Source organism: Manis javanica, chromosome 3, assembly GCF_040802235.1.
Source record: "Manis javanica isolate MJ-LG chromosome 3, MJ_LKY, whole genome shotgun sequence".
In the NCBI taxonomy this organism is placed as follows: domain Eukaryota; kingdom Metazoa; phylum Chordata; class Mammalia; order Pholidota; family Manidae; genus Manis; species Manis javanica.
Window position 1 is genome coordinate 122,969,425 of NC_133158.1, and position 25,186 is coordinate 122,994,610.

Here is a 25,186-nt window from a genome sequence, read left to right on the forward strand (position 1 = left end):
AGAATTAGGCTATGAATTAGACCTTTGCCTTAAGAACAGGAGGAAGTGATCAAAGGATTCTAAGCAGGGGAGTAATATATTCAATGTGTTCTTTCAGAAAGATCACTTCCCCTGGCAAATAGGTGTGAACATCTGGAGGGGTATATGAACAAAGAAGCAGCGAGGCAGTTGGAAATCAAATGGAAAATGGAAAATAAGGGTGACTTACACTGGACAGTGGAGATGGAGGCAAGTGGACAGATTCAAGAATAGTTGAGGAAATACTGAGAGACTTGGTAATGCACTGGCAGGAGAGCTCGGAGGAGAGGGAAGGGACTGGAGTATGCTACTTCAACTGCCTGTAGCAAGCAGCAGTCCCATGCCTTCTAGCATACACTGCCCTTCCCTGGGGCACACAGCTGGAGGTTGGATTCCAGGCCCCACCCTAGCCTCCTTGGTTCTCTCAGGCAGCTTTCACTGCACAGCCGCTGGAGGTGGGCCTGGAAGGAGATTAGAAAAGGAACCAAGGGTGACTTCCAGGTTTCTGGCATTGGCAAATGGTGGTGGGTGGTGCCATCTACTGAGAGGAGGGAGACTGAAGGAAGAATGGTGATGAGGGGTAGGCATATCACAAATTCCCTCTGGGATATTCTAAGTGTGAGGCATCCCCCTGAAAAGATGAAAGCATCTGTACATATGATTCGGGGATCAGAGAAAACAGGCAGGTGGCACTGTCAGCACACCATTGTCAACAAGTACTTGGTGCGAGCTGGCCAGACAGTACAGTTCCAGGAGGTTGCAGTCACCGCCTACAGTGTCACACTTTGATTTAAACAAGCCAACACTCCAAAATTGAGAAATTTCACATAGTATTCTGGATTTCTCTTTATATGAAAAAATCAGAAGCTGAGGTAATCTGGACTCACAATGCTGTAATTAGATATTAGCTAACACCACGTACCAGGCACTATTCCAATAGCCTCATAATCTAAGGCTACTCATAATCTAAGTAATAACTTTATCATTATTATTGTTCATGCTTTATGGAAGAGAAAACTGAAGCACTGAAAAGCTGGATAACTTGTCAGAGAGCCATGAAGTGGTGGAGCTGGGTTATAAACCCAGGCAGTCTGGCACCTGTCTCAGAGCTCAGCAGCCACACCATGCATGCAGCTGGAAGACCCCAGTCCGGGTTAGAGAACCCTATTGCCTGCAGGGTTCCCTCCTGTTCTTTTCTCCCCTCCCCCCAGCCTCTCCCCACCCCACCCCACCCCATCCCATCCCAGCCTGAGGATCAGTTGCCATTTGTTTTACTTGCTGTGCTGTTTTCTGGTATTAGAGAATTATTTCTCTGTACCAAGTGGCAAATAAAAAAATATTAAATTGAGACATCTAACATCTGTGGGTAAGAACCAAAAAATTATTTGTGAAATTTGTTTGTATGTTACCTGGTCAGATAAAACTGGTAAAAATTGGTTAATATTTAAATACATATGTATTACAAACTCTAAACTATGTTTCCATGCTTCTGACACAATCATGCCTCTGAAGTGATCATTCCCAAGTATATGAAATTAAAATGACACAGAGCCAAGGCAACTAAAATGTTAAATAACTGATTTTTTTCAAACAGTTTTATTTAGATAAGGTTGATTTACTTAGAAGAGATGGGGGAGACTGACAATATGCTTCAACTTAGTTTCAAGTTTTAGGAAAAAATATGGTTTAGTCAGTTTGGGGTCTTGTTTTACAGTCTCTTAACTGGGAAGGAGAGGATGGGAGTGGTGTAATTGCTCACAGTCTCTTGCTTAGAAGGAAGTGTGGGAAGAGGAAGGTGAGGGTGGATGTTAAATGTACAGAATGAATGAAAAGAAAAGCAATACAGTTGACCCTTGAACAACATGGGTTTGAGTTGCACTGGTCCACTTACAGGCAGATTTTGTTCAATAAACATACAGCACCTGTAAATAAATGAATTTTTTTCACATCTTTTCATTTTTGATGTCTAGTGTAATACGTGTAACATCTACAGTGTTTTGATGTAGTTACTGATAGGTGATTTAACTTGTAAACAGATGATATAAACTTATGGTATTGATAGTACATTGCAGCAGCACACAAAATGTATTTTCTCTTTCTTATGATTTCCTAGGAACATTTTATTTTCTCTAGCTTACTTGATTGTAAGAATATAGCATATATTTGCAATAACATGGATGGACTTAGGCGGTATTATTGCTGAGTGAAATAAGCCAGGTGGAGAAAGACAAATGCCATAAGATTTCACTTATTTGTGGAATCTAAAAGCAAAACCAAACAAAATGAACAAAATAGCAGTAGACTCATACACACTGAGAAGTGACTGGTAGTTACTATGGGGGAGGGATTGGGTTGGGGTGGAGGTGGAAAATAGGTGAAGGGGATAAAGAGGCTGTGGATAAAGTGAAGGTTTCTGTGGTCAGAATTCTCACCTGGCCCTGGGTTTCAGCCCCCGGCAAGTTCCCTATGGATTCAATATGACCAAAGAAATTGACAGCAAAATGCTCTTTGGGTGAAAGGGTTATACCCAACTTTATTTCCAGGTGGCAGGTCAGTCACTGGAATCCCATTCACTCGGTGAGTCTGCATGCAGCAAGCTGGTCTCTGCCTCAGCCCCTCTGTCTGCACAGTCATCCCGCACAGCAGTCCTCTGCGCCTCTGTCCTCTGCTCTATTCTCCTGCAGCCTTGCAGCTCTGCCACTGGGTCGCGCACCCAGAGCACTGGGCAGAGCTCTTTATATAGTCAACAGCCATGTAGTGCCCAGAGATGTGCAGTGAGCTAGTCAACCAGGACCAGATGAGAATCCTGGCCACAGGAACTCTCATTTTATCCACACTCCAACCCTCCAGGATTCTCTCCTCCCAATCTATGTGCCCTTAGTCCTCTGCAATGGTTCCTGTGCAAGGAAGCTCGAACATTGTTCTCCAGCCTCTCCAGCAAAAAGCCTTGCAGACACACAGGCTGGACTCGTGGCTCTGTCTCTGACCTCTGCCTCTTTGGTTTTAATGGCTGGAACTGCTGCTCTGGTTTCAGCTGTTGCTGTAGCTCCAGTAAGATCCTATTTGGCTTCCCGTCTAATTTCCTTCCATCTACTCTTGCCCATATCAAATCAACCCACATCGGGGTCCTTGTAACCCTCACAGGGCCCCTCAAATTCCTCCTGTGAGTAACAGGTCTTATTTCTTTCCGGGTTCTCGTTGCTTTAGCTACTGTACGTGTCACCTTGCATTTTGTAATCACTGCCACAAGGCTGGCTGTACTGTCAGGGAAGAGAACTTTCCCATCTCTGATCCCGACAGAACAATTCCATCCACCCCTAAGTCCCATGGCCACCTGCTCAGCCTGAGTATACAGGCGGACCACAGAGTGCTCCACGACCTGGGGAGGGGGCTGCTCCTCTCCTTGGGGAACTTTCAGCTGCTGGGTCTTTATTTTCTTTACATCCACTGGGTATGCTTTTAATACAGGAGGTGCCAGTGCCTACGGCACCACCCCTTCATCCTTCTCCAGCTCCTCCATTTCTGGGACTGATGGCACCTTTCTCTCCACTCCCCCAAGTGCCTCCTCTGCTACAGTGCCTTGCAACAATGCCAGCTCAGTTTCAGAATGTCTCTTACCTTCAGCTCAATGTTTCGCAGCTGACGTTCTCGTGCCACCGCCACCTGTGCCTCCCTCAGGGATTCGTCTTTTTCCTTGATGGCCTCTTCCTCCTTCAGAACACCTGGCAGCGCTGCCGTCTTGTCTCCAATGTCACCTTGCTGCTAGCGCTCTCGTGCTGCATCCTCCCACATCAATGCCATCTCTTATCTCAGGGAATCCACAGAAATTTGCAGCTCGCGTTCTCATGCCGCCATTTCTTGGATCTCCTCTGTAGACTTTTTTAATACTGTGAGAAGCAGCCAACTCACAGTCCCTGCTGCCTCACGGGCACTCTGCTTCTCAAAGGATCTACTTATTATACCAAGGGCCACCCCTACTGCCTCAGGTGTCACCTCCACTTGCCTCCAGTCCTGGGGTGGGGCCCAGTCCTCTAGGAGGCAAGCCACCTCAGACCACATACCCATTGGGGGACGATCCACTGTCTCCCCATTCACAGGGCAGCCCGCTGAAGCACCCCTCCCATAGGGCAGCTTGTCTTTTTCCTTGGTCAACAATGAACCCTGCCAACTTTTGCCAATTGTCTTGCCCATGGGTTTCAGCCCTGGGCAAGTTCGCTATGGATTCAGTGTGACCAAAGAAATTGACAGCAAAACGTTCTCGGGGTGAAAGGTTTATACCCAACTTTATTTCCAGGTGGCAGGTTAGTCACTAGAATCCCGTTCACTCAGAGTGAGTCTGCATGCAGCAAGCCGGTCTATGCCTCTGGGCCTCTCTGCCTGCACAGCCGTCCCGTATCGCTGGCCTCTGGGCCTCTGTCCTTGGCGCTGCCACCACTCCAGCCTCTGCTCTGCTCTCATGCAGCCTTGCAGCCGTGCCACCGTGTCGTGCGCCCAGAGCACTGGGTAGAGCTCTTTCTCTATAGTCAACAGCCATGTATTGCCCACAGGTGTGCAGTGAGCTAGTCAACCAGGGCCAGGTGAGAATCCTGGCCACAGGAACTCTCATTTTACCCACAGGGAGTCAAAAATTATACGTGGATTTTCAACTGCTTGTGATGTTGGGGAAGGGTCACTGCCTCTAACCTTCAAGTTGTTCAAGGGTCAATTATATTATTAAATCTATTCAAGAAGCTCTAAGAATGTTGACAGTGACCCAGGAAAAGAAACCCATAGCTGGGGGGAACTTAGCTCTGATAGCTGCTGCTAAACAGCTTTTTGCAGGGTTCCAGTGAAAGGGAATGGTCAGAAATCAGAGAAACAAGGAAAATGGTGAACCCAAATATCTGCCTGGTGGGGGGGTGGGGCATTGGCTTAGAAAGAAAAACTCTGACCCAGAGATTCCTAGGCCCAGGGTGTCCTGGCTTCCATCCTGGGGGTACAAACCACCCTTCTTGAATTTAACAGGAGTGGGATCCCTGTAGCCCATAAAGTAATGAGGCTCCCCTATGAGGATGCAGATACTAATTAGACTTCCAAAATGAGAACCTCACTTTTGTAGAGCCCCAAGCAAACTCAAAGTTAGTGTCTGGGAATTTTACTCACGCAGTTAAAAATAAATGATTGTCTCCAGCAAGGTCCAAACAAGCCAAGTGTCTGGCTGGCCTATTTGGATTTTGGCAAAACCATATCCCATCCTTTCAGATATTACTGGATCCTACTTATTATAACCAAAAAGCAGCCACGTGTTGTGCCTGTCCTCTGTGTGGATTGTGTAGTTACTGTGGAATACAAACTTTGGGGATCAGGGAGATGATGCAAGACATGTTTTCATTCACGAAAAAAAAAGATGTTGGGCCTGCAAGGAAACTTTCTAGGGCTGGTACTGGTTGGGTTCTCTGTGTTTGTCTCATATAAAAAAGAAGCCTCTAGATGTAGAGAAATTGGAACTCTTATATATTGCTGAGGGGAATGAAAAGGGTTAGCCACTCTGGCAAACAGCTTGACAATTCCTCAAAATGTTAGTTACCATTTGACTCAGCAGTTACATTCCTAGACAAATATCCAAGAAAAGAAAATGAGAGCATTATGTCCACACAAAATTTGTATAGGAATGTTCATAGTGAAAGCATGTGTCTCAATAAATTTGCTTTAAAAAAAAGTTTGTGGCCATAGGCTAAAAATGTCTGAAAATTACTTTTGAAGGCAAGGTAGAATAAATATAAAATTTCATCTATAATATGAGTAGGTTCTGTTTGAGTCTAGATGATATAAAAAGGAGAACATAAAAAAATAGTTCTACTTAAACTTCTGGATCAAGTTTCTTAAGACTGAAGACTTATGACTTTAATTTGATTACATTTTCTTATACCTTTAATCATCTTTTATGTGTCCAGTTAATACTGACAAATCAAAAACTCTAGAGACTGAGACCTCTCTTAAATAAAAGGGTTTATTGAGCTTTTACAGATGCAGCCAGATATGGACCAAGTCCTCGAACAGGAGTTTCTGCTTCACCAGCAGCGAGGCCAGTGAACAGAAACAACTTGCAGACTCAAGAAATGGGGCACATTTATGAGGGGGACCTCAAGGAGAGAAAGTTCTTTAAATTCCCATTTGCTACAGATAAGGAAGGTGGGGAAAGTCCTGGGATAGGTGGTTAGTCCATAGAGAAGGCTCGTGTATTGGCTGTGGGTGATAGTCACGCCCAAAGGGGGATGCATTGGTCCTGGGAACCTTCTAGATGATTGCTGAAAATAACTTCACCCAGGAACATGGAGTTTCTGGTTAGCTGCAGCCTGCAGCTATTGACTAATGACCTTCCCTTGTCTCTCTCCTTCATTCTCTGATACTTTGTCACTTAATTAAGGACATTTCAGAATTTTGCCTTGTCAGTTCAAACTATATTTTCATTTATTGTTTATGCTTTTAAATTGGACTTCCATACAGTTCTGTTATGAAAGATAAGAAATGACCCTAGTACTGAGTTTATTTATTGACAGAATTTTATTCTTTTAACTTCCTTGATGGTATTGACTTGTATTATCCTCTGCTAGCTTTTATCATGGTCTTTTCCTGGCTCCCCATTTTATGGCCATCTGCTCTAGAGACGTCCCCAGATGCCCTTAGTCAAAAGAAATAATCCTGACTGTAAATGGTTCTCATTTCTGAATATAGTAAGATGCCTCTGCTGGCCTACCCTGGGCCCAAACAAATAATGTGGCATATATCAAGTTTCAAAAATCAAGTACTGTCTGGAGGGCTATCCTGTTGGCCCTGAAATTAGAAGTCTTATTCTGCCTTCCCAATGGGGCACCCAATGCAGACTGTGGGACATCACCTCTGTATTCAGATCTCAGATTCCTCTGATGCAAGTGAACAGGGGATTTTAGCTGGGAAAGGAAGAGCAATCTTCTATAAGTTGACATTGGCAATGAAACATACTGCGTGTGTAGTAACTTTTGTTCTCCAAACATCTTCAGACTCTTACTTTGCTTGACTGTTATGTTTCTCTTTCTATTCTAATAAAAAGCTTTGTTCATATGTTCAGAGTAAACTCATCCTGATTTGGTGTTCCCTAACTGAGCAGCAGATAATGTCAGTATAATCATAAATGTGCTTAGAGAAGAACTGTTCACATTATGAAAGGAATAAAAGGAACGGAGACTGTCAGAGAATTTCCCCTGCTGCTTTGTATTCTATTCACTGTGATAAGACCTACTGGAGAATTTGAGTAGTCAAGACTTTGTGTATAGAAATGCATTTGGGTCTTAATGGCCCAGAATGTAGGCAATCTGTTTTAAAGTTAAAAAAAAAGTCTTAGTATTAGATATGATAGCTGGGAAAGCTTTTTTTTTTAACCCTTAATTGTATGCTGCTTGTACAATGTAGACATTTATATTTTGTGTAAAAGGTTTATTTATGCAACCACATGGGGATAAAAGCTATGCCCCTCCTTTCCCACTTTCGTTCCCTGTCTTTTAGATGTGACATACACAGCAGCTTGGCACACTTCACATCTATCCCTAACCCATTTCTCCCTTTTCTTCTGTAGAAGCTGTAAAGTTAAACACTCTATTCCCTACCCTCCCTTCCAGCCAGGAGCAACCATGTGACCCATGTGACTCAATTCCAACCAAGAAGATGAAACCACAAGTTCAATAAACAAAAAGAGAGATTCCATAAGAAAGGAGAGAGTTGGAGCTGGTCTTGCCTTTGCCCTCCTTCCTATCTTGAATTTGGATATGATGCCTGAAGGCATAGCAGCAGATCTTCTACCAAGAGATTATAAACCAACACCTTAAAAATGTTGGGGCTGAAACAAAGAGGGAGCCTAGGTCTTCAGTGACAGCACTGAGCTTCTGTACAGCATTGTGCCAACTTGCTATGTAAGAAAAATACCATTTATTTGTTGAAACAACTTGTGGCTGGCCTTTCTGTTATTTGCAGCCAAGCCCATTCCTGTATGACACATAAGATTTCTTTAATGTGTTTCCTTCCTTATCCCCCTCAACTTCTCTGATAGCTCTTTGTCAATCTCCATCCCAGGCTCCTCTTTCTCTGCCTCTGCCTAAAATACTGAGGTTTCTATGTCTTCTGTCCTCGGTCTGCTCTCATTTCTGGAGTACTTTTCTCCATGGGCACAGTTTCAACTGCCCCTAACATACCAGTGAGTTCCAAATCTAGACCATGCATCTGGGCCTCCATCCTAGATCCTTATTTTCAAGAGATGGAAGACATTTCCCCTTGCATGACCCTGAAGCAAATTCAGCTTATCCACAATTAAATTCATTTTTTCCCATCCAAAGCATACTTTTCCTCCTAATTTTGGTTAGCAGTTTCACTCTCCAGTTATCTGAGATAGCAACTTTGGAATCTTCCATTCTGCTTTTATCCTCACAGGTCACATACAGTTGGTCTGCAGGTGTCCCGAGTCCATCTTCTAAGTTCCTCTGAGGTCAGCTTTCTCCTATATTCCATCAGCCATTGTGCTGGGCCAGATGCCTACTCTCTCTCACCTGGATTCCTGCTCTCATCTCCTAACTGGTCACCTTCTAATTGCCTTCCTACTTTCTCCTTTTAATGCATCTCGATTGCTGGGGTCCACTTTCTACAGCACAGACCTGATCACCTTACTCTACTATTTAAAACACCTGCCAATGCCCTGCCCCTATTGCTCAGGGCCAGAGGTTCTCAAATTTTACTGTGCATCAACATTACCTGAAGGACTTGTTTAAGCTCAGACTGCTGGGCCTTATCTCCAGAATCTCTGATGTAGGTCTGGTGTGGGTACTAAAATGTGCATTTCTAACAAGGTTGGGCATGATGCTGATCAGGGACTACACTGTGAGAACCACTGGCCTAGGCTAAAATTAAAACTCATTAACATCAGCCTTAAGGTCGTTCATATCTAACTTCCCAGTTTCTGGCCATTGCTCAGCACATTCCTTGTCATTTCCAGAATCACCATCCACTGTTACAGAAAATCAACGTATTCTGTTCTGCCTGCCTAGGAAGACCATCCCCCATCTCAGTCCAGCTCTGGCCTTCCCTTTGGAAAAATTAATTTACTGAGTTCTCTACACTCCATTGGCACTTCATACAGAGAACACTTTATATTCCTGCTATTTAACTGTGGTCCTCAGTCAACACTAGGGGCATCACTTGGGAGCTTGTTAGAAATGCAGAATTTCAGGCCCCACACCAGCCAGACCTAGTAAATCAGAATGTGTGCTTTGAGAGGATCCCCACCCAATCCCTGTGCATACCAAAGTGTGAGAAGCAGGGCCTCTTGCAAGGCATTGTGATAGATGCTTTGCTGGCAATATTTCCTTCGATTCCTCGTCCCATAGCTCACATTACCTTCCACAGTTTATAAAAGAGGAAGTGAAAGCTGGTAATATAGCTGGGATTCAAACCCAGGACCATCTAGGCTTCAAAAATCTGCATGCTTTACTATGCCAATTGTCCCCCTATTACAGGTCTTCACATACAGCATTGTAATTATCTATCTATAGGTTTGTCTCCCTGTACATGTAAGGAAATTCTGAGTAGGGCAAAGCCCTGCTGTCTTTAGGCTTCGAGGATGAAAGTGCCCGCTGGAACAAGGAAGAACGTTGGTTACCGTCAAATCCAGTTCTGATAGCAAATTTGGGTAGGATGTGTTTCTTGTAGGAAAGTTTACATGAATTTTAAACTCTAACAACCTTACTGAGATGTAATTCATATACTGTATAATTAACCCTTTTAAAGTGTACAATTCAATGGTTTTTAGTACATTCACAGAATTGTGCAACAGTTGCCACTATCAATTCTCAAACACTTCTTCACACCCAAACTGCAGGCTCATCAGTGGTCGCTCTCCATTCTCCCCCAGGTCCTCCAGCTCTAGCAACCACCAGTATATCTCCTGTCCCTATAGATTTGCCTATTTTGGATGTTTCTTATTAATGTAGTCATACAATAGGTGGCCTTTTGTCACCAGCTTCTTTCCCTTAGCATAATGCTTTTAAAATTCAGCTATGTTGTAGCATGTATCAGCTCCTCTCCCTTTCATTGCTGAATGAGATTCCATGGCATGATAAAATGCTTTTTATTTATCCAGTTATCAGTTGATAGACATTTGAGTCGCTTCCACCTTTTGGCTATTATTTGCATTTCCCTAACAAGTAATGATGTTTTTTAGCATCTTTTCATGTGACTATTGGCCATTTGTGTATCTTCTTTGGAGAAATGTCTGCTTAGATCTTTTGCCCATTTTTAAACTGGGTTCTTATTTTATAATTTTATTTAGTTGTAAGCATTCTCGATGTTATGGGTTGAATTGTGTCCTTCTCTGCAAAAGGTATGTTGGAGTTCTAACTCCTAATACCTCAGTGCGTGATTTCATTTGGAGATAGGGTCTTTACAGATGTAACCAAGTTAAAATGAGGTCTTAGAGTGGGCCCTAATCCCCTATAACTGGTGTTCTTATAAAAAAGGGAAAACTTGGGAGACAGAAAGAAATGCACACAAGTAGAACTTCACGTGAAAATAGATGAGTTAATATTTGAGCTAGACTCAGAAGCAAGGAGACAGGTGCTACTGAATCTGAATTTAGATAGAAACCAAAAACCTGGTAAGTCAGATAAAGTCAGTTATATAAGATGCCAGGAAATCATTAAGAACGTGATTTAACATGTATCAATGGGATTTCTTGGTTCTATGCAAATTCAACTAAGCCATTTGTCACTGGCAATCTACTTTCTAGCCATTTTCTCTCCCCCTTTCACTTTCCAGGGAACTTGGGCTTTCCCGGACTATCCAGTAAGGCATCTTACTGGAACTGGTCCTTTCCTCTGGACTCAATTCATGGCTAGATTTTTGGACTTCACCAAGCTAAGAAGTGGTTCCTGATTTTGAAGAGTCGGTATCTGGGAGGAGGTAGAGAATCAGGTAAACAGAAATACTCTTGACAGTGGTATATAAAGAAGGCAATAGAGTACACAAGAGCTCATCTAACTTAGAATAGAAAGGGAAGTGGGTGACCATGGAAGCTCCCCTGAGGAAATGAGTCCTAGCTCTCAGAGAATGTAGGGGAAATAGCTGAAGGCCAGGAGAAGGAAGCCAAGGTACAGAGATGAGTAAGTCCACGAAGCATTCCTCCCCAGGCTCTCCCCATCCCTGTCAAGATTTGAAAAATTCCATATAAGATTTATTTTGGCAAGAAGCAAAGCCTACCTCATTCTGAAAAAGTCAGTGCTCTCTCACTGGTCCTTAGCAGCCAGACACATATATGACCTACTGTTAACCAATTGATTGTTTCAACCATGGATTTTGATCAATGAGTAAATGAAGTAAAACAAGTTCATTAGTAGCTGTGGTGGATGGGCAGGGATGTTTTAACCAGATTATTTCTACTTACAGATTACTGCTGTACGGCCGCCCACTTTATGGCTCTCTAGAGCTGCCCCAGTTTCTGTCCATTTTCAGGTTTGATCCTTAGCTCTTTCATCAATTCTGTGAGCCTCTGCCACCTTCCAATAAATTCCCTATTCAGATAGAGTTGGTTTCAGCTGCATGACAGTGACGAACTTTATCTTAGGCAAATGATTTAGGAGACTCTTCCATACAAGAGATGAAGGCCTGAATTAAGGCACTGGAAAGGACGATGAATAAACAGGTAGGGAGATGGATAAGAGATTTAGGTATCAAAGAGACCTGGCACAAGAAAGGTACTTAATATTTGAATGCATGATTGCATAACAGAAGAAAATTACTCCTAGATCTCTGGCTTTTATAAGTTGTCTATTTTGTTGCTATTAACCAGAAGAGAAAATACAAAATAAATGAGTATTTTTGGTGAATAAGATTTTGGGGTGCCAGTAGTCCCATATTAAGGACTCAGAAATTTCTAGAAGACATTTGGATATAAATACCTTGACTGCAGTTTGGATTTAGGAGTCATAAAACACAGTTATAATGAGCTATAGAGGTAGATAAAATTACACAGGATAATTATCTGCAGGGTAAGAAGCCTGATGAATGAGGAAGGTGGAGAAGAGCCCATGAAAGAGAAAAGCCTGACTGTAGCCACAATAGGAAAAAGAACAGCAAATTTATAGAGTTAGTAAGATAAGGACTTTAGATTTAGCAACAAAGGTGTAATCAGCAGTCTTGGCAAGTATGATTTCTGTAGCACAATTAAGCCAGATCTCAGTGTGTTAAGAAGTGAGGCAAAGGAGAGAGAGACTTTTAAAAATGAGTTTACCCCCACCTCTTTTCATACAACCACTTGAATATATTTAAAATAGAACAAAACAATAAAGTTTTGGTAAACAAATTTTAATACAACTGTATGGTCAAGTAATAATGGTTAAAAGACACTTTTACTAGATATAACTTTAAAAAATTCAAAACTATGCACAAAGTATATTTAAACAAGACAAGTATTAATGTGCTACAAATAAATTGAGAACAAAGAAATACAAAGCACTTTTTTTCTTCCACTGTGAAAACTCTGGAGTCTCTAACTGAAAGCAAATCACATTTGGCTGCCACCAGTCTGTACAAGTTGTAAAGCATATTATACTTTTGTTCTACTCTGTAATTGTGTGTCTTAGCTCCAGAAACTGTCTCAACAAAAATTTTAGTAAAGAAACTGTGGGAAGGGGTGATAGGACAAGGGAAGAGTTAAGAACTTTTTAAAGAAAAGAAAGATAAAATGAAAAAGTCTATATAGAAAAAAATATAATGGAACAAAAATAAGTAATTTACTTTTTTGACATTAGATGAAAATACTGCAAATGTCATTTACAAGGGTCTAATCAGTATGGTATTTTTCTGAGTATCTTAAAGAGCACCTTGATATCAAAAAAACAAAAAACTCCAAATATAATAAAACTCTGAACATCCATTAACATTTCTTAACATTCTCAGTTCTACCAAGGAACTACATGTTTGGTGCTCATTAAAAAATTTAAGAAGGGAAATTTATTTATTCTATAGGAAATACACATGAAACTTATCTCAGGTAAGCTTTATTTAGCATGAAAAAAAAGTTAAAACAGCACTAGAGAACTTAAGGCACATAAATTCAGATGCAGTTATTTTGAAAATATTAAAACAAATTATTTTCTTTGGAACAATACATAAAATAAGTTATGACTATTGCTGCTCTTAAAAAATTACTTATGATCATCTTTAGCACTAAGTCAATTTAGTATCTAAGGCAATCACACAAATGTAAAATTAATTAAATACATTAAAAAAATGTCTGAATTATGTTGAAAATGTCTCTGGAATTACTAATTCACACTACTGGCTCAAAGGGTTTCTGGTGCCTCGCATTAGATGTGACAATAAGTATAGCTAGTTTGTCAAACCTATTGCCTTAAAGGTCAACCATATTGCCCTGTTCTGGTTACTTGGTGCAGTGAATTTACTTAACCAAAGAGAGTCATAGGGTGAGGTGATGTAAATATGGCTTTCAATATAATGCACAACAAATCTAATAAGGCCCAAATTATATGCTGAGGTTAACTTGTATTTTGAGTTTAGTAAAATAAAGGCAGTCCATAGGAAGCCTTTAAGAGACTTATCACCTGGCACCACATAAACAACTATTTCTTCTTTGAAAAAAGTCTGTTGTAGATGTCTTTTCCACACATAAATCTCAAGACACAAAGGCACACACAAACAGTTCAATCCCTCTCCTTTCATGTAAGGATTCTCATGGCTATTCTTTTTCAAAAATCTATCGCCATATACAGAAAACAGGAAAACACACACACACACACACCTGGTTTGCATATTGACAAAAGTAGTGTAATTGAACCTTTGTCTTTCCTGAGTTTTGAAAGGGTATATATATGATAGTAGAAATACATAAACAATTCATATTCAATATGAGAAAATGTCTCAGTTCACAAAGCATTTTCATCTTTCTAAATATAAAACAGTGAATGTTCAACCACTGACATGTGTGAAGCCCATTGACCAAATTAAATTTAGAATCACGAACTGAAGGTTAGTTAGGGCACTTTAATACCCCAAATAGGCAAAAATGATAAGTTAATACCCTCCCTGAGTATTTACATCATTTTTTAACACCTGGTTTAAATGGAGTAAATACCTATATTTCAGACATCTAGGAAAAATAAAAAGGTTAACTGAAGATCCAATAGTTACCATTTCATACCTGTGTAGTAAAGTCAGTGGGAAGATTAGAGAAGAAAAGGAAGGACTTCTGTTGTAAAAATTAGACCACTTTGCAGCTACACTTACATATAGCAACATGTGAAAAAGGATTAAAGCTCATGGGAGAAAGTAACAGCTGTATTTTCTGTTGATTCATAAAACATAGCCTTGAAGTTCTTTTCCTACTAAGGTATCACAACTGAGTACAGCAAACTCATCTCTACCTCTAATTTGTTTTCTGACCTTGTAAAAACCATATGTATTAAACAGATTCTGAGGGTATACACGTCCTCACACTAATACTATATTTATCATGTGCTTTCAAATGTGAAAAGTATTTTAGAAATACACAAAGAAAAAAAATCTTCTGGAATTGAATTTAATAAGGTCAACCAATTTTTATTTTATGTGCTTTTTTTCCTGATCATCACAAACTGATAAAATTCTTGGTGTTTGTATGTATGTGTGTACATGACAATACTATCTATCTACATATATACAATGTATATACAGACATACTAACCCGAAGGCTTATTTGAGCATCAACTATCAAAAGAAAATTTCAACTATGTGATAATAGTATGAATATAATCTGATACCAATTTGGCTGATAAATCCCTTTTGATATACTAATTATACCCTAAAATTTTATTTTTATCAATGCAAACACGATTATCAACAATCAGTAAAGGAACATAATTAAAAGATATTAAAATACCAGTTGGTTAATTAAAAAATTTTTTTACTTTAATTTCATAGGATTCAAGCTGAGTTCCTGGTGGCCTACTTAATTTATGTAGTTTCAAATTATGTAGAAAAAAAACATTAAACCATGTGGTATAAGGTTCATGTTTAAACAAGCTGTTTTACAGGATTTCATTTCAAATTTACCACAAAATAAACACATGGATATTAAAAATAAATGTATAACAAAATACAAGTAAATAGTTAATACTTTTTCAATCAACAAAGGTACAAGTTATCTTGAGAAAATTTTTTTGTGTGAAATTTCTGTATTTACAGATGGGTATGACCTTACACATACACATGAAAATAACAAGTATCATTTGTATAATCTTCAGCTTTTACAAAACACTTCTCATACATTATCTCATATATCACAAAGAATTCCTGAATGAAATAGGTTTTATTATCTACAAAGGTATAATGCAGAAGTGTATATTTACTCTAATATTAAAACAAGTACCCAACTTAAAATTGTCTTTCAACTAAAATGATAGAAAATTACTTTCTGAAATGTTTTGATCTGTCACAGAAAGGTACATATAATCAAATTATGATTTGAAAAATAAAAATTCCCTAATTTTTATTTAGAGTTTTTCTCAGAATTCAGATTCTAGCCAAGCATTAAAGTTAATGCTATATATATAGTTTATCTGAAACCTATGTATCATTCTAAGATTAAAAAAAAGTTTATTAGTTAGGTTTTTGATTACTACCTTGGTTTTAACAGAAATCTGGTGACACTATAATCACGTATTTGCATCATTGCTCCTATGACAAGGAATACATAATTATGATGTGAGACAATAGTGTCTGGGAAGCTGAAATGCAGCAGGCTACCTGGAACATCCCCAAGATGTTGTAAATTTTATCTGTCTACCCAGGAATAATAACAATCACTTATGCTGTAGTTCCTGCTATAGTCCCATTTGTATTAGAAAAAAATTTTACACTCCTCTCTGAGCTTTAAAAACTGGAACTGAAAATCTAGACAAAGGCAATTTGTTGTATAGGAGCTTGAGAATGTTGATCAATATTCTTCACAATGGGCAACAAATGGAAGATTTATCTTAGAAGACCACAACTACTGCTGTTAGTTTTTTCAGATAGCTAATTTTAAAAGAAAAATGGACCCACTGAGATAGGTGGTCCCTGCTTTACCCTTTGAAGGCAACCTAACAGTAAAGACTTCCAGGATTTTTAGCTGTTCACAATAAAGTAGGATAACCAGGGAAGATGTCCTCACCTAAAGCACCATACTAATGAGGTCAAACCCTACCAGGCTAGGGAGAAAATCTGTCCCTGTTTTTCACAAGATAATATTGCAAATGGATTATAACTCTTTCACCAGGTTTAAGAAAAGGTGCCTCCTTAGAGGATTTAGAGATGATACATAAATGCTTTAAGAGCCATAGTGGGTCATATTCCCTTCAATAGTTTTACACAATTTTTTCTTAGGAATTAACCTGCAATTTTAACCCCCATTTTGGGGGCACTTGCTTTTGTAAATGCTACCCAACCTCCTCCCAAAAATGTTTAATATTAGACAGCAATTCTAAGAATGAAGTCATAATAATCCAGCATTTTATAATATCAAATTGCCATTACATCTTTATCAATTATAGGAAAAAAACCTTCAAAAAATTAATCAGTTTGGATGTATTTTTAGTGACAAAGATTTTTAAAATGGATTTTCCCCCCTTAGAATGCATTCTAAGCATTCTAAGCCATATGTGATTCAACCTAAATGAAGCCTTAAGTCATACACTTTTCTATATACATACATAAGACAAAATAAGAAATATGGTTTGTAGGTAAACATACATAAATGAAGACACTACTCACAAATTCCTAAAAGGTATGCAGGCAGACAGTACTTCCTACTTTAACAGGTTACTTACAAAGGTGTACTTGCAAAGCCCAAGCGACAACCACTATTACCTTCAATAACAATGATATTTTTTTTTTCAATTACAGGAAAGGCTTTATTACAATTTGGAAGATTGATATTTTGGGGAGAAAGCCACCACAATTATTATTTTTACTTTTTTGTGCATATGACACAAAGGAGATATGTCAAGTTCCCTCTCTGGAGTTTTAAAACTCTTTCCTCTCGGATCAGTGTGGCTCGTTGGGTGAGGTATCCTGGTTTTAGAGCTTAAAGCCCTTCTCATTGTATCTATGAATAGTCACACAGCCATGATAGGACACTGGCCTGGGCATTGCAGCCACCCCTGTGATGATACTTGTTGCAGGATCGTAACAGAGAATAGTGTCTGTGGCTTCTCCATTTTCCCGTCTTCCACCCAGGATGTATATTTTACCATTACACACAGACATACCACAGTTTTCCTGTTTAACCAAATACATAAAAAAAAAAAAAAAAATTAACTGTTGAAGGTAAGGCATTTGGTAGCAAACTGTAAAGTAAAATAAGACATACTTTAACAGAGTCACAAAAAGGAGATATGAAATAAGCTTCTTTTTGCCCAATTCCTGCTGTGTGTGAGTGCTAGGTAATTTTGCGTGGGTGAGTGTGTGTTAAAATAGGTATATATGTTGGTAAATGGGGCAAAGATGTGGGAGAGGAAGTGAGGGTGGTGGAGTTAAAAAAGGGTTTTAACTTAACGGTAGTTGAACAAAAACATCCTTGAAGAGCTTGGGTTGCTTCTCCTATTACAGGAAGGTCCTTTAGTATAGAAAGTGGCAATTATATGACCAAGGAGTAGGAACATTACTCATTATATGGGATTATCCACAGGTTGAATGAATGAATGAGAGAAAGAGGTGTAACCAAATTAACAAAGCATGTTATTAGGAGCCTTGGCTAGGACATAGAAACTCCCCAAATAACATTTTACAGTTAAATTTCCATGTAATGGGATCCTTAGCTAAATTTCATTCTTCTGTCAATAATATAATTACTATTTAAAATAAATATTCTTGCAAAGATAAGAGTGATTCTTTAAAGAAATCACACTAAAATTGTCCATTATATGAATCTGGTTATGCTGTAGGTCAAATATTTTTCTACTAACTTTAGACTTAATTCATTTAACTACACTTTAATTCAGAAAATTATTACATATTGTTATCCTGTTTCCACATAACCAACGAGACAGGTTCTGCCAACAAGTACAATAAACTTTTTACTTGACCAGATTTGCTGTACATAAATTTTGCTGTTTTAGAAAAAAATTGAATCTTGGTAGACTTATATAATAGAAGATAGTATTTTTAGGTCTAGAAGAACTAGTGAATACTTAAAATATACCTAATTAGAGTTTATGTATACCAGAAATAAATTGTTGTATTATCATTAGTGAATGACAACCTTTTATCCAGAATACCACCCATGAATTGTACCAATTACGTGCCAAACTATTTTTATCTAAAGCCCAATGAGCTCTTTCTATAAATCTAAAAGTTCTGAAACAATAAAAAACAATGACCTTAGCTTTTAGGTACAAGTTAGCTTGTACTATTGGACCTTACAGTGACTTCTGATGATGATTCTTAAACCACACAATTTCAGCATTGTTATTAATATCATTTCAGATAATAATGCTCAGAATTAAATGAAGCAAGCAACCTTGAAAGTAGGTACTCATTCATGTCAGGAAATTACTTGTACCAGATACAGTAGGTTATTTCACTCCATGAATATCTCAAGAGTATTGGCAGCTAGTAGGAAAAATAATTTATTAATATGCAAAATTTTAATGTTTTTTCAAACTTGAAATAAAACATGATCCTAATAATACTAAAAAAACTCACTCTCCTTTATTATTTTTAAATACTTCAAGCCTAAATGTTAAAATACCAACAATAATCATACTTTTCATTTATTATTTTAAATTTTAATAACATTTTAAATACCTAGTCTACTGAAAGATTAAAAAAAAATCTTTATCATTGACTTAAAAAAATTCCATGGATGTTAAAAAGATGTTCTTGACAAAAGTCAAAAAGCAAAGTATGTTTAAAATTAACAAGTTGTAGCTTTTAGGAATTATGCAAAGTTAAGCAGTATGGAAATGGGGAGGGACAGACAGAGAGAAAGGCTGGGTCTGTTAGGACTGCAAACAAGGAGCTAATTTTTCAGCACTTCTTTGTCATTCAACATTCTAAGCATTAAAAAAAGTAGCCTTGGTTCTGGGTAGATCTGATTCATTGGATTAGTATGCAACTGTCTCTATAATATTTTCCATTTCTATTGTTAGATTGTAGAAAACTTTTTTCACTGTTTTCTTTTGTTACAAAAACGGGAAGTTGAAAATGGTGATAAAATGGAAATATATGTGATGTTTGCATTATTAAAACTCTTTACAGATCTAAAGTCTCAGCTATATTAAACAGTGGTTAAAACACTGAATAATGTTTAGGTCTATTTCCATCTGTGAAATAGTAATATTTATTTGTTTTGAATAGAAAATGAGAAAATGTATATAAAACCATTTTATAAACTGTAAAAGTTATACAGATATGAGCTTCTATTTGTTTAGGAGCATAGATGTAAATTACGTACAATTTGGATTATACATAAAATTATCTGTGTCCATTAAAAAAAAGTAGCTTTGGACTCAAATAACTGTCTACCATGAAATTACAGCTGATTTACCTTTTTTCATGATTATTAAATTGATAGGCAAACACAGATGGTTCAAAAACTGCCAATCAATACATAGGTAAACTTACGAGGTGCTGATTTTAAGAATGGACCAGGGAGAAGAGATAACCTAGAAATCTCAGTATCTGTTGCTTTAAGAGATGTGATATAAAATACTGGACTTGGATTATAATGATTTGTCTTTGTTAAGACAGATTTAACATATTTTTGATTTAAATGTTTTTTCCTTGACATTTCTGAAGTCAATGTTATTCACTGTTTATGTAGAGAAAATGTGCCATGTGTGTTCTTTTTTCTTTGTTTTATCTCAATCACTTAGTTAAAAACATATATTGTATGCCCTGCATTACACTAGATGTTGGCAATTACCTTCCTAAGCTGTTACTGTGTTATACAGTGTAGATAACTGTATTTTATCTACAGTTCTAAATGAACTGTACATATAAGTTCTAAATGAGCAATAATTCTTAGTGAAAATGCATTATACTCTAAAATAGTCACTGCAATAAACCAGTAAAAAATTGCTTTAAAAATTTTCGAAGTAAGTGTGAACACCTGTCAGTAGGTGAATGTGACCACAGTGTGCGTCTTCTGTGGTAGAGCACACTTTCATCTCAGCAGAGGTGGAGTTTGTCCTCTCCAGGAAAGGCCAGGGAGGTACAGAAACATGATTCATCTTGCTTAAATGTGACAGAAGATAGATAGAAGGTAATATTCCCTCTGTACCATGAGGCTGAAGATCTTATTTTGTTAGTTTCATCAGTTTAGGAAATGTTGCTTTGAATGTATTACTAATTGGAGGCTATACCTCAATGTCAACAACTTTAGAAAAACAGTGTTATACTTAAGCCCTATTCATTGGAGTCTATATCTCTTATGTATCTTGCATGTAAGATTGTCTTAAAATTAAGTGCCTCTGTTACTTCACTATCTCATTTGTTTACTTATTCAACAAATGTTTACTGAGCACCAGTAAATGTAAGACACATAAAAATGAGTTAGAAAAAATAGTATTCTCAAGAAGACAGAATCCCATTATAAAAATAAACGTCTATACCCATACGGAAATACATGACTGCCATACTAGAGGTGTTAAGTGTAGGGATAGATCAGGAAAAAAAAACCCAGTTCTGAACAAGGTAACCTCAGTTTGTTGTAATTGTAGTGGTCCTTAAAAGGGGGGCAGAATTACAAGTAGGAATGGTAGAAAAGGCACCAGAGGCTGAGAGGACAGAGGAACCAAGGCAAGAACACATTTATCTGTGCAGTGAATTTAAGTAACAGACAATGTAACTGGGGTAAAGTTGCAGAAGGGGAAGCTGAAAAGGCAAGCAGAGCTCAGACAACAGAAGGCCTAAAATGAAGTGGGAAGACTTCTGAATTTTATTCAGTACATTTCCAATCAGGAGAGAGATATAATTAGATTTGTTGGAAAAAAGGATTAAAGAAGCCACATTAGAGACAGGAACACTAATTAGTGAACAAAAGCAGGAACCACGGGAATGGAAAAGAACAGGAGAAATTCTGGGGGCACAGAACTGATAGGCTGGCTGATTTAAAGAGAAAGTGAGGAAAGCCTAAGAAATTAAGTCTAGGTGTGAAATAATAGAAAATATACATTGGTCTCTGCCCCAGTTCCTAATGTAGAGCCTCTAAACCCCCTGGAATTTCCTGGGTGATAGGAATGCTTTTTGTTCTAATGAGGCGGCTCTTGGTGGTCTCCTAGATGGGGGCTGGTCACCAGAAAGATGAAGCCACAGTGAGAAGTTTGGAATTTCACGCCCTGTTCTCTGGAGGGGGTAGAGGCTGGCAGTTAGCTACACGATAAAGCTTTCATAAAAATCCCAAAGGCACAGGATTTGGAGAGCCTCTGGGTTGGTGAACACATCCATGTGCTGGGAGAGTGGTATATCTCAGCTCCAGGAGGAAGGGAGCTCCAGTGCTAGGGACTCTTCCAGACCTCAACCTATGTGCATCTTCATCTGGCTGTTCATCTGTATCCTTCTTTATATAATAAAGCAGTAAACGTAAGTGTTTCCTTTAATTCTGCGAGCTGTTCTAGCACACTGTCAAACCCAAAGAGGGGGTTGAGGGAACCCTGATTTATAGCCAGTGGGTTAAGAAGTAATGAGGACAACCTAGGCCTTGCAACTGGCATCTGAAGCAATGGAGGTCTTGTGGGACTGAGTCTTTAACGTGTGCAATCTGATGCTAACTCCAGATAGGTAGTATAAGAATGGAACTGAACTGTAGGGATAGCCAGCTGGAGATGTTGACTTGGTTGGTGTGGGAATAAACTCATACATCTGGTGTCAGAAATGCTGTGAATGTGATTAAGGAAGAAACAGTTTTTCCATCCACTCGGTTGTTTGGAAACAGAAAAAGTAGGCTTGGGAAGAGATCTGAATGCTGATTTATATTTAAAGTCTTGGAACACCAATGAAAATCAAATATATGAATTTGGAGCACAAGAGAGAGGTTTTAATGGAGATAAAGATTTGAAGTCATTAGTAGTGAGCAGTAAATGCGATCACTCAGGAACAGATTATAAACTGAGAATAAGCTTGAGACATATTCATATTTCAGGGTTGGATAGAAAAAAAGAGAATATGACTGAGACTGAGAAGATTATTAGTAATGACCTTTGGGAGCATAACATCTCTGGAATGGTATAGGTTAGAGCCAGATTTCCAGCATCAGAACCAAGCATTTTGGTAGTGGAAGGAGGGTAGAGCCATGAAACAAAAGGCTGAAAAAGGCCTTTTTGGGGGGCGAGAGGTGGAAGTAGAGTACAGGTACTCCCATGAGGAATAGAGGATGAAGATGGATGAAGGAGACCTGAGCACAGCCATTTCCTTTGTAACAAAACCAAATTACCTAGTTTCTAACCACAGAAAGAAAGAAACCAGTTTGGGAGCATTTATTCTCTTAAAATATGCAAGAGAGGAAAATAAGGACTGGAGTAGGATTCTGAAAAAGTTGCCCCAAGTGCAACAGCTACTTCACCATGGGATGGTAAAGAGTAGGTTATTTCAATAAAAGAATTCCTTGTAAGGAGTTCAAATTAGATACAACCATATGCTTATTGTGGAATTTTTAAAGATTATGGATTAATTCAAGAATACATGAAATATTTAACAGCAAAATTACAGTCTATTCATCATGGTCGTGTACTTGGCCCCTCTTAGACTGAATTTTCTTTTGGACTGTTTTATTTTATTACCTGCCGGCTGAATGTATTCTGTACGTGCATCCAATAATCCTCAACTGGATCGTAACAGTATATTGCCTTGGTCAGTCCGCCAGCCACATATATCAGGTTGTTTAAGGACACAGCTGTTATACATCTCTTGGCAATTGGGATAGCTGCACGAAGTAGCCAAGAATTGGTTTCTGGATCGTAAGATTGAACCTAAAAAATATACAGAAATAGTTAATTAAAGTATCTGGACAAAAATGCAAACATAATAAAAAGTCTACCACATGAGACCAGTTTTATGTTTAAAGCTTTATATTAATTTATTTTATTAAATTTAAGGGTATTTCTATATAAACTGTAGAAAACCATGGCAAAGAACTATATTATGAGCAGTCATAAAATTAAAGCCCAAGGCAAAAGGAAAATTTAGTAATACTCAGTCTTTAATTAAAATGTTGATATTTTGTTCATCACAGATTTTTTAATTAATTTCAAATTAACATATTCTTTAAAGATTGCATTAAAATATGATTCCTATTGATTAGTGAGTTTTTGACATCTCCTTAAATTTGCACCTGAGGCAAGTGTCTCATTCACTTCAATTTCACAGTAGTCATAGCCTGAGATTTATAATTTTTAAAATTATTAAAGTATATTCTATATATTATATTCTATTTGTATTATTAACTATGAAAAAAGTATTACAACATTTCACAACTAATGTTTGCTTTATCTTGGCAACTAGGACAGTCTCAACCATTTTAGCCTAGAGCTCTCCAAATAATTTAGCTAATACCCTCAGTTATGTCAAGATAGGGACATTTTATGAAGTTTAATAAACAACTTTATGATCTATAAAATTCAAGATTACCACTTTAATTGAGTTCAGAATGTTTGATTGAGTTCAGAATGTTTTCTAACCTAGAATTCAGTAAGTTTTTTTTTCAGAACTGTGACTCAAAATACACTGAACTCCCTTATGAGATTACATGTTCTTACAAAAACATTTTCCATGCTCAAATGATATTTGAAAAGTTGCATACGACATATTCCCATGGAAGTTCACAATCCACATCTGTATGCCACATACTCTAAATAAACTTATGTAATGAATGCAAAAAAAAAAGAAAAAAATAGTTTACCAGTATACAGAAACTTTAAAAATTAAATCCCATTAATTCACAGAACTAAGGGTGGTTGAGCTTGAATTGTCTGAATTATGAAATTCTATAAAGAAATGCCAATGTAGTACTATGAGGCCGAATACATAACAAACAGATTGTTTCCACGGTGAATGGCTACCAGGTTTGCTTTACTTATTTCTCTTAAACTAATAGTCCAGATTTCAAAAAAATTATGTTATATAGGATAACTATGACTCAATCTGAATATAATTTTACACTTGTGGGGAGCCCTTTCTTTAAAAAACTCAAGCAAACCTCAGTTCAGTATACTGAATTATCACAAATTATCAATAAATTCTAAATACTTGACATTAAAATTTAGAAAAAGGATTGACAAAATTCAGTCAACTACTGCAAATGAATTAGGCATTAGACACTTGTTTCCAGAATAAACATGCTATTTCTGAGCTGTCAGGATGGCACATGTTCTTTTGTCCCAGTTCAATAAATTGCCCCAACTGTAAACCGTCCACTATTTACATTAGAGATTTTCCTGTCCTCTTCTTTGTTCAGAAAAATACTTTAAAAATATGCAGAAAATGACCCAGTTGGAAGCAGTGAAATTACTGTGTCTCACCTTTTGCTAATTCTCTTCCCAATTTTTTTGATTCTATAGACTACAACAGTAAAAGGTTTGAAACAATTTATCTAGTGTTAAGATCTCAACATCGAGATGAGTCTCATTTCAAAAAGACTGGAACATGTGTTTTACAGAAAATTGTTAGATATATTAGGATCTCACTTCAGTAACTTGAAACTCAATGTCTTCTCCCAAAAGTTAGAGTATTAGATGATTTTTAAAAGACCCTGCATATTAAGGGACCTAGTTACCTACTGATGAGCCTTCTCTATTTCTGTTCTTACATATATCACTGGTAACTTCTTTTAGAATACATGGCTTACCTTATCAGAACAAGTGTTATCATCAGGTCCTCCGCCAATCACAAACAATTTGCCTACACAGCTCGTCACAGCAGGTGAACTCACTGCTTCCTTAAGGGGAGCCACTTCAGTCCATCGATTTGAAAAGGAATCATAACATTCTACACTGCTAAGTCTGTTTTGCCCATCATAGCCTCCAACAACATATACCTATACATAAAATAGAAGGAAAAATCTTAATTATCAAAAGCTTAAATTTTTAACTACTTGGCTAAGGTATAAAAGATCTCTCCTCTCTAAAAGCTCTTGATTAAC

General features: G+C 37.8%; 1 protein-coding gene across 4 annotated transcripts in view; it reads right to left on the reverse strand.

Moving 5' to 3' along the window:
- Positions 1–12,362: 12,362 nt before the first annotated feature.
- The window catches only part of KLHL24 (kelch like family member 24), a 48,611-nt gene continuing 35,787 nt past the window's right edge, over positions 12,363–25,186 (reverse strand). For all 4 annotated transcript variants that reach the window (XM_017678104.3, XM_017678100.3, XM_017678101.3 and 1 more), the window contains 3 exons: positions 24,893–25,081; positions 22,830–23,018; positions 12,363–17,328 (listed from right to left, as the gene is read on the reverse strand). In XM_017678104.3, coding sequence (XP_017533593.1) covers positions 17,128–17,328; positions 22,830–23,018; positions 24,893–25,081 — 579 coding nt within the window. In that variant the 3' untranslated portion in view covers positions 12,363–17,127. The remainder of the gene's footprint in view (positions 17,329–22,829; positions 23,019–24,892; positions 25,082–25,186) is intronic.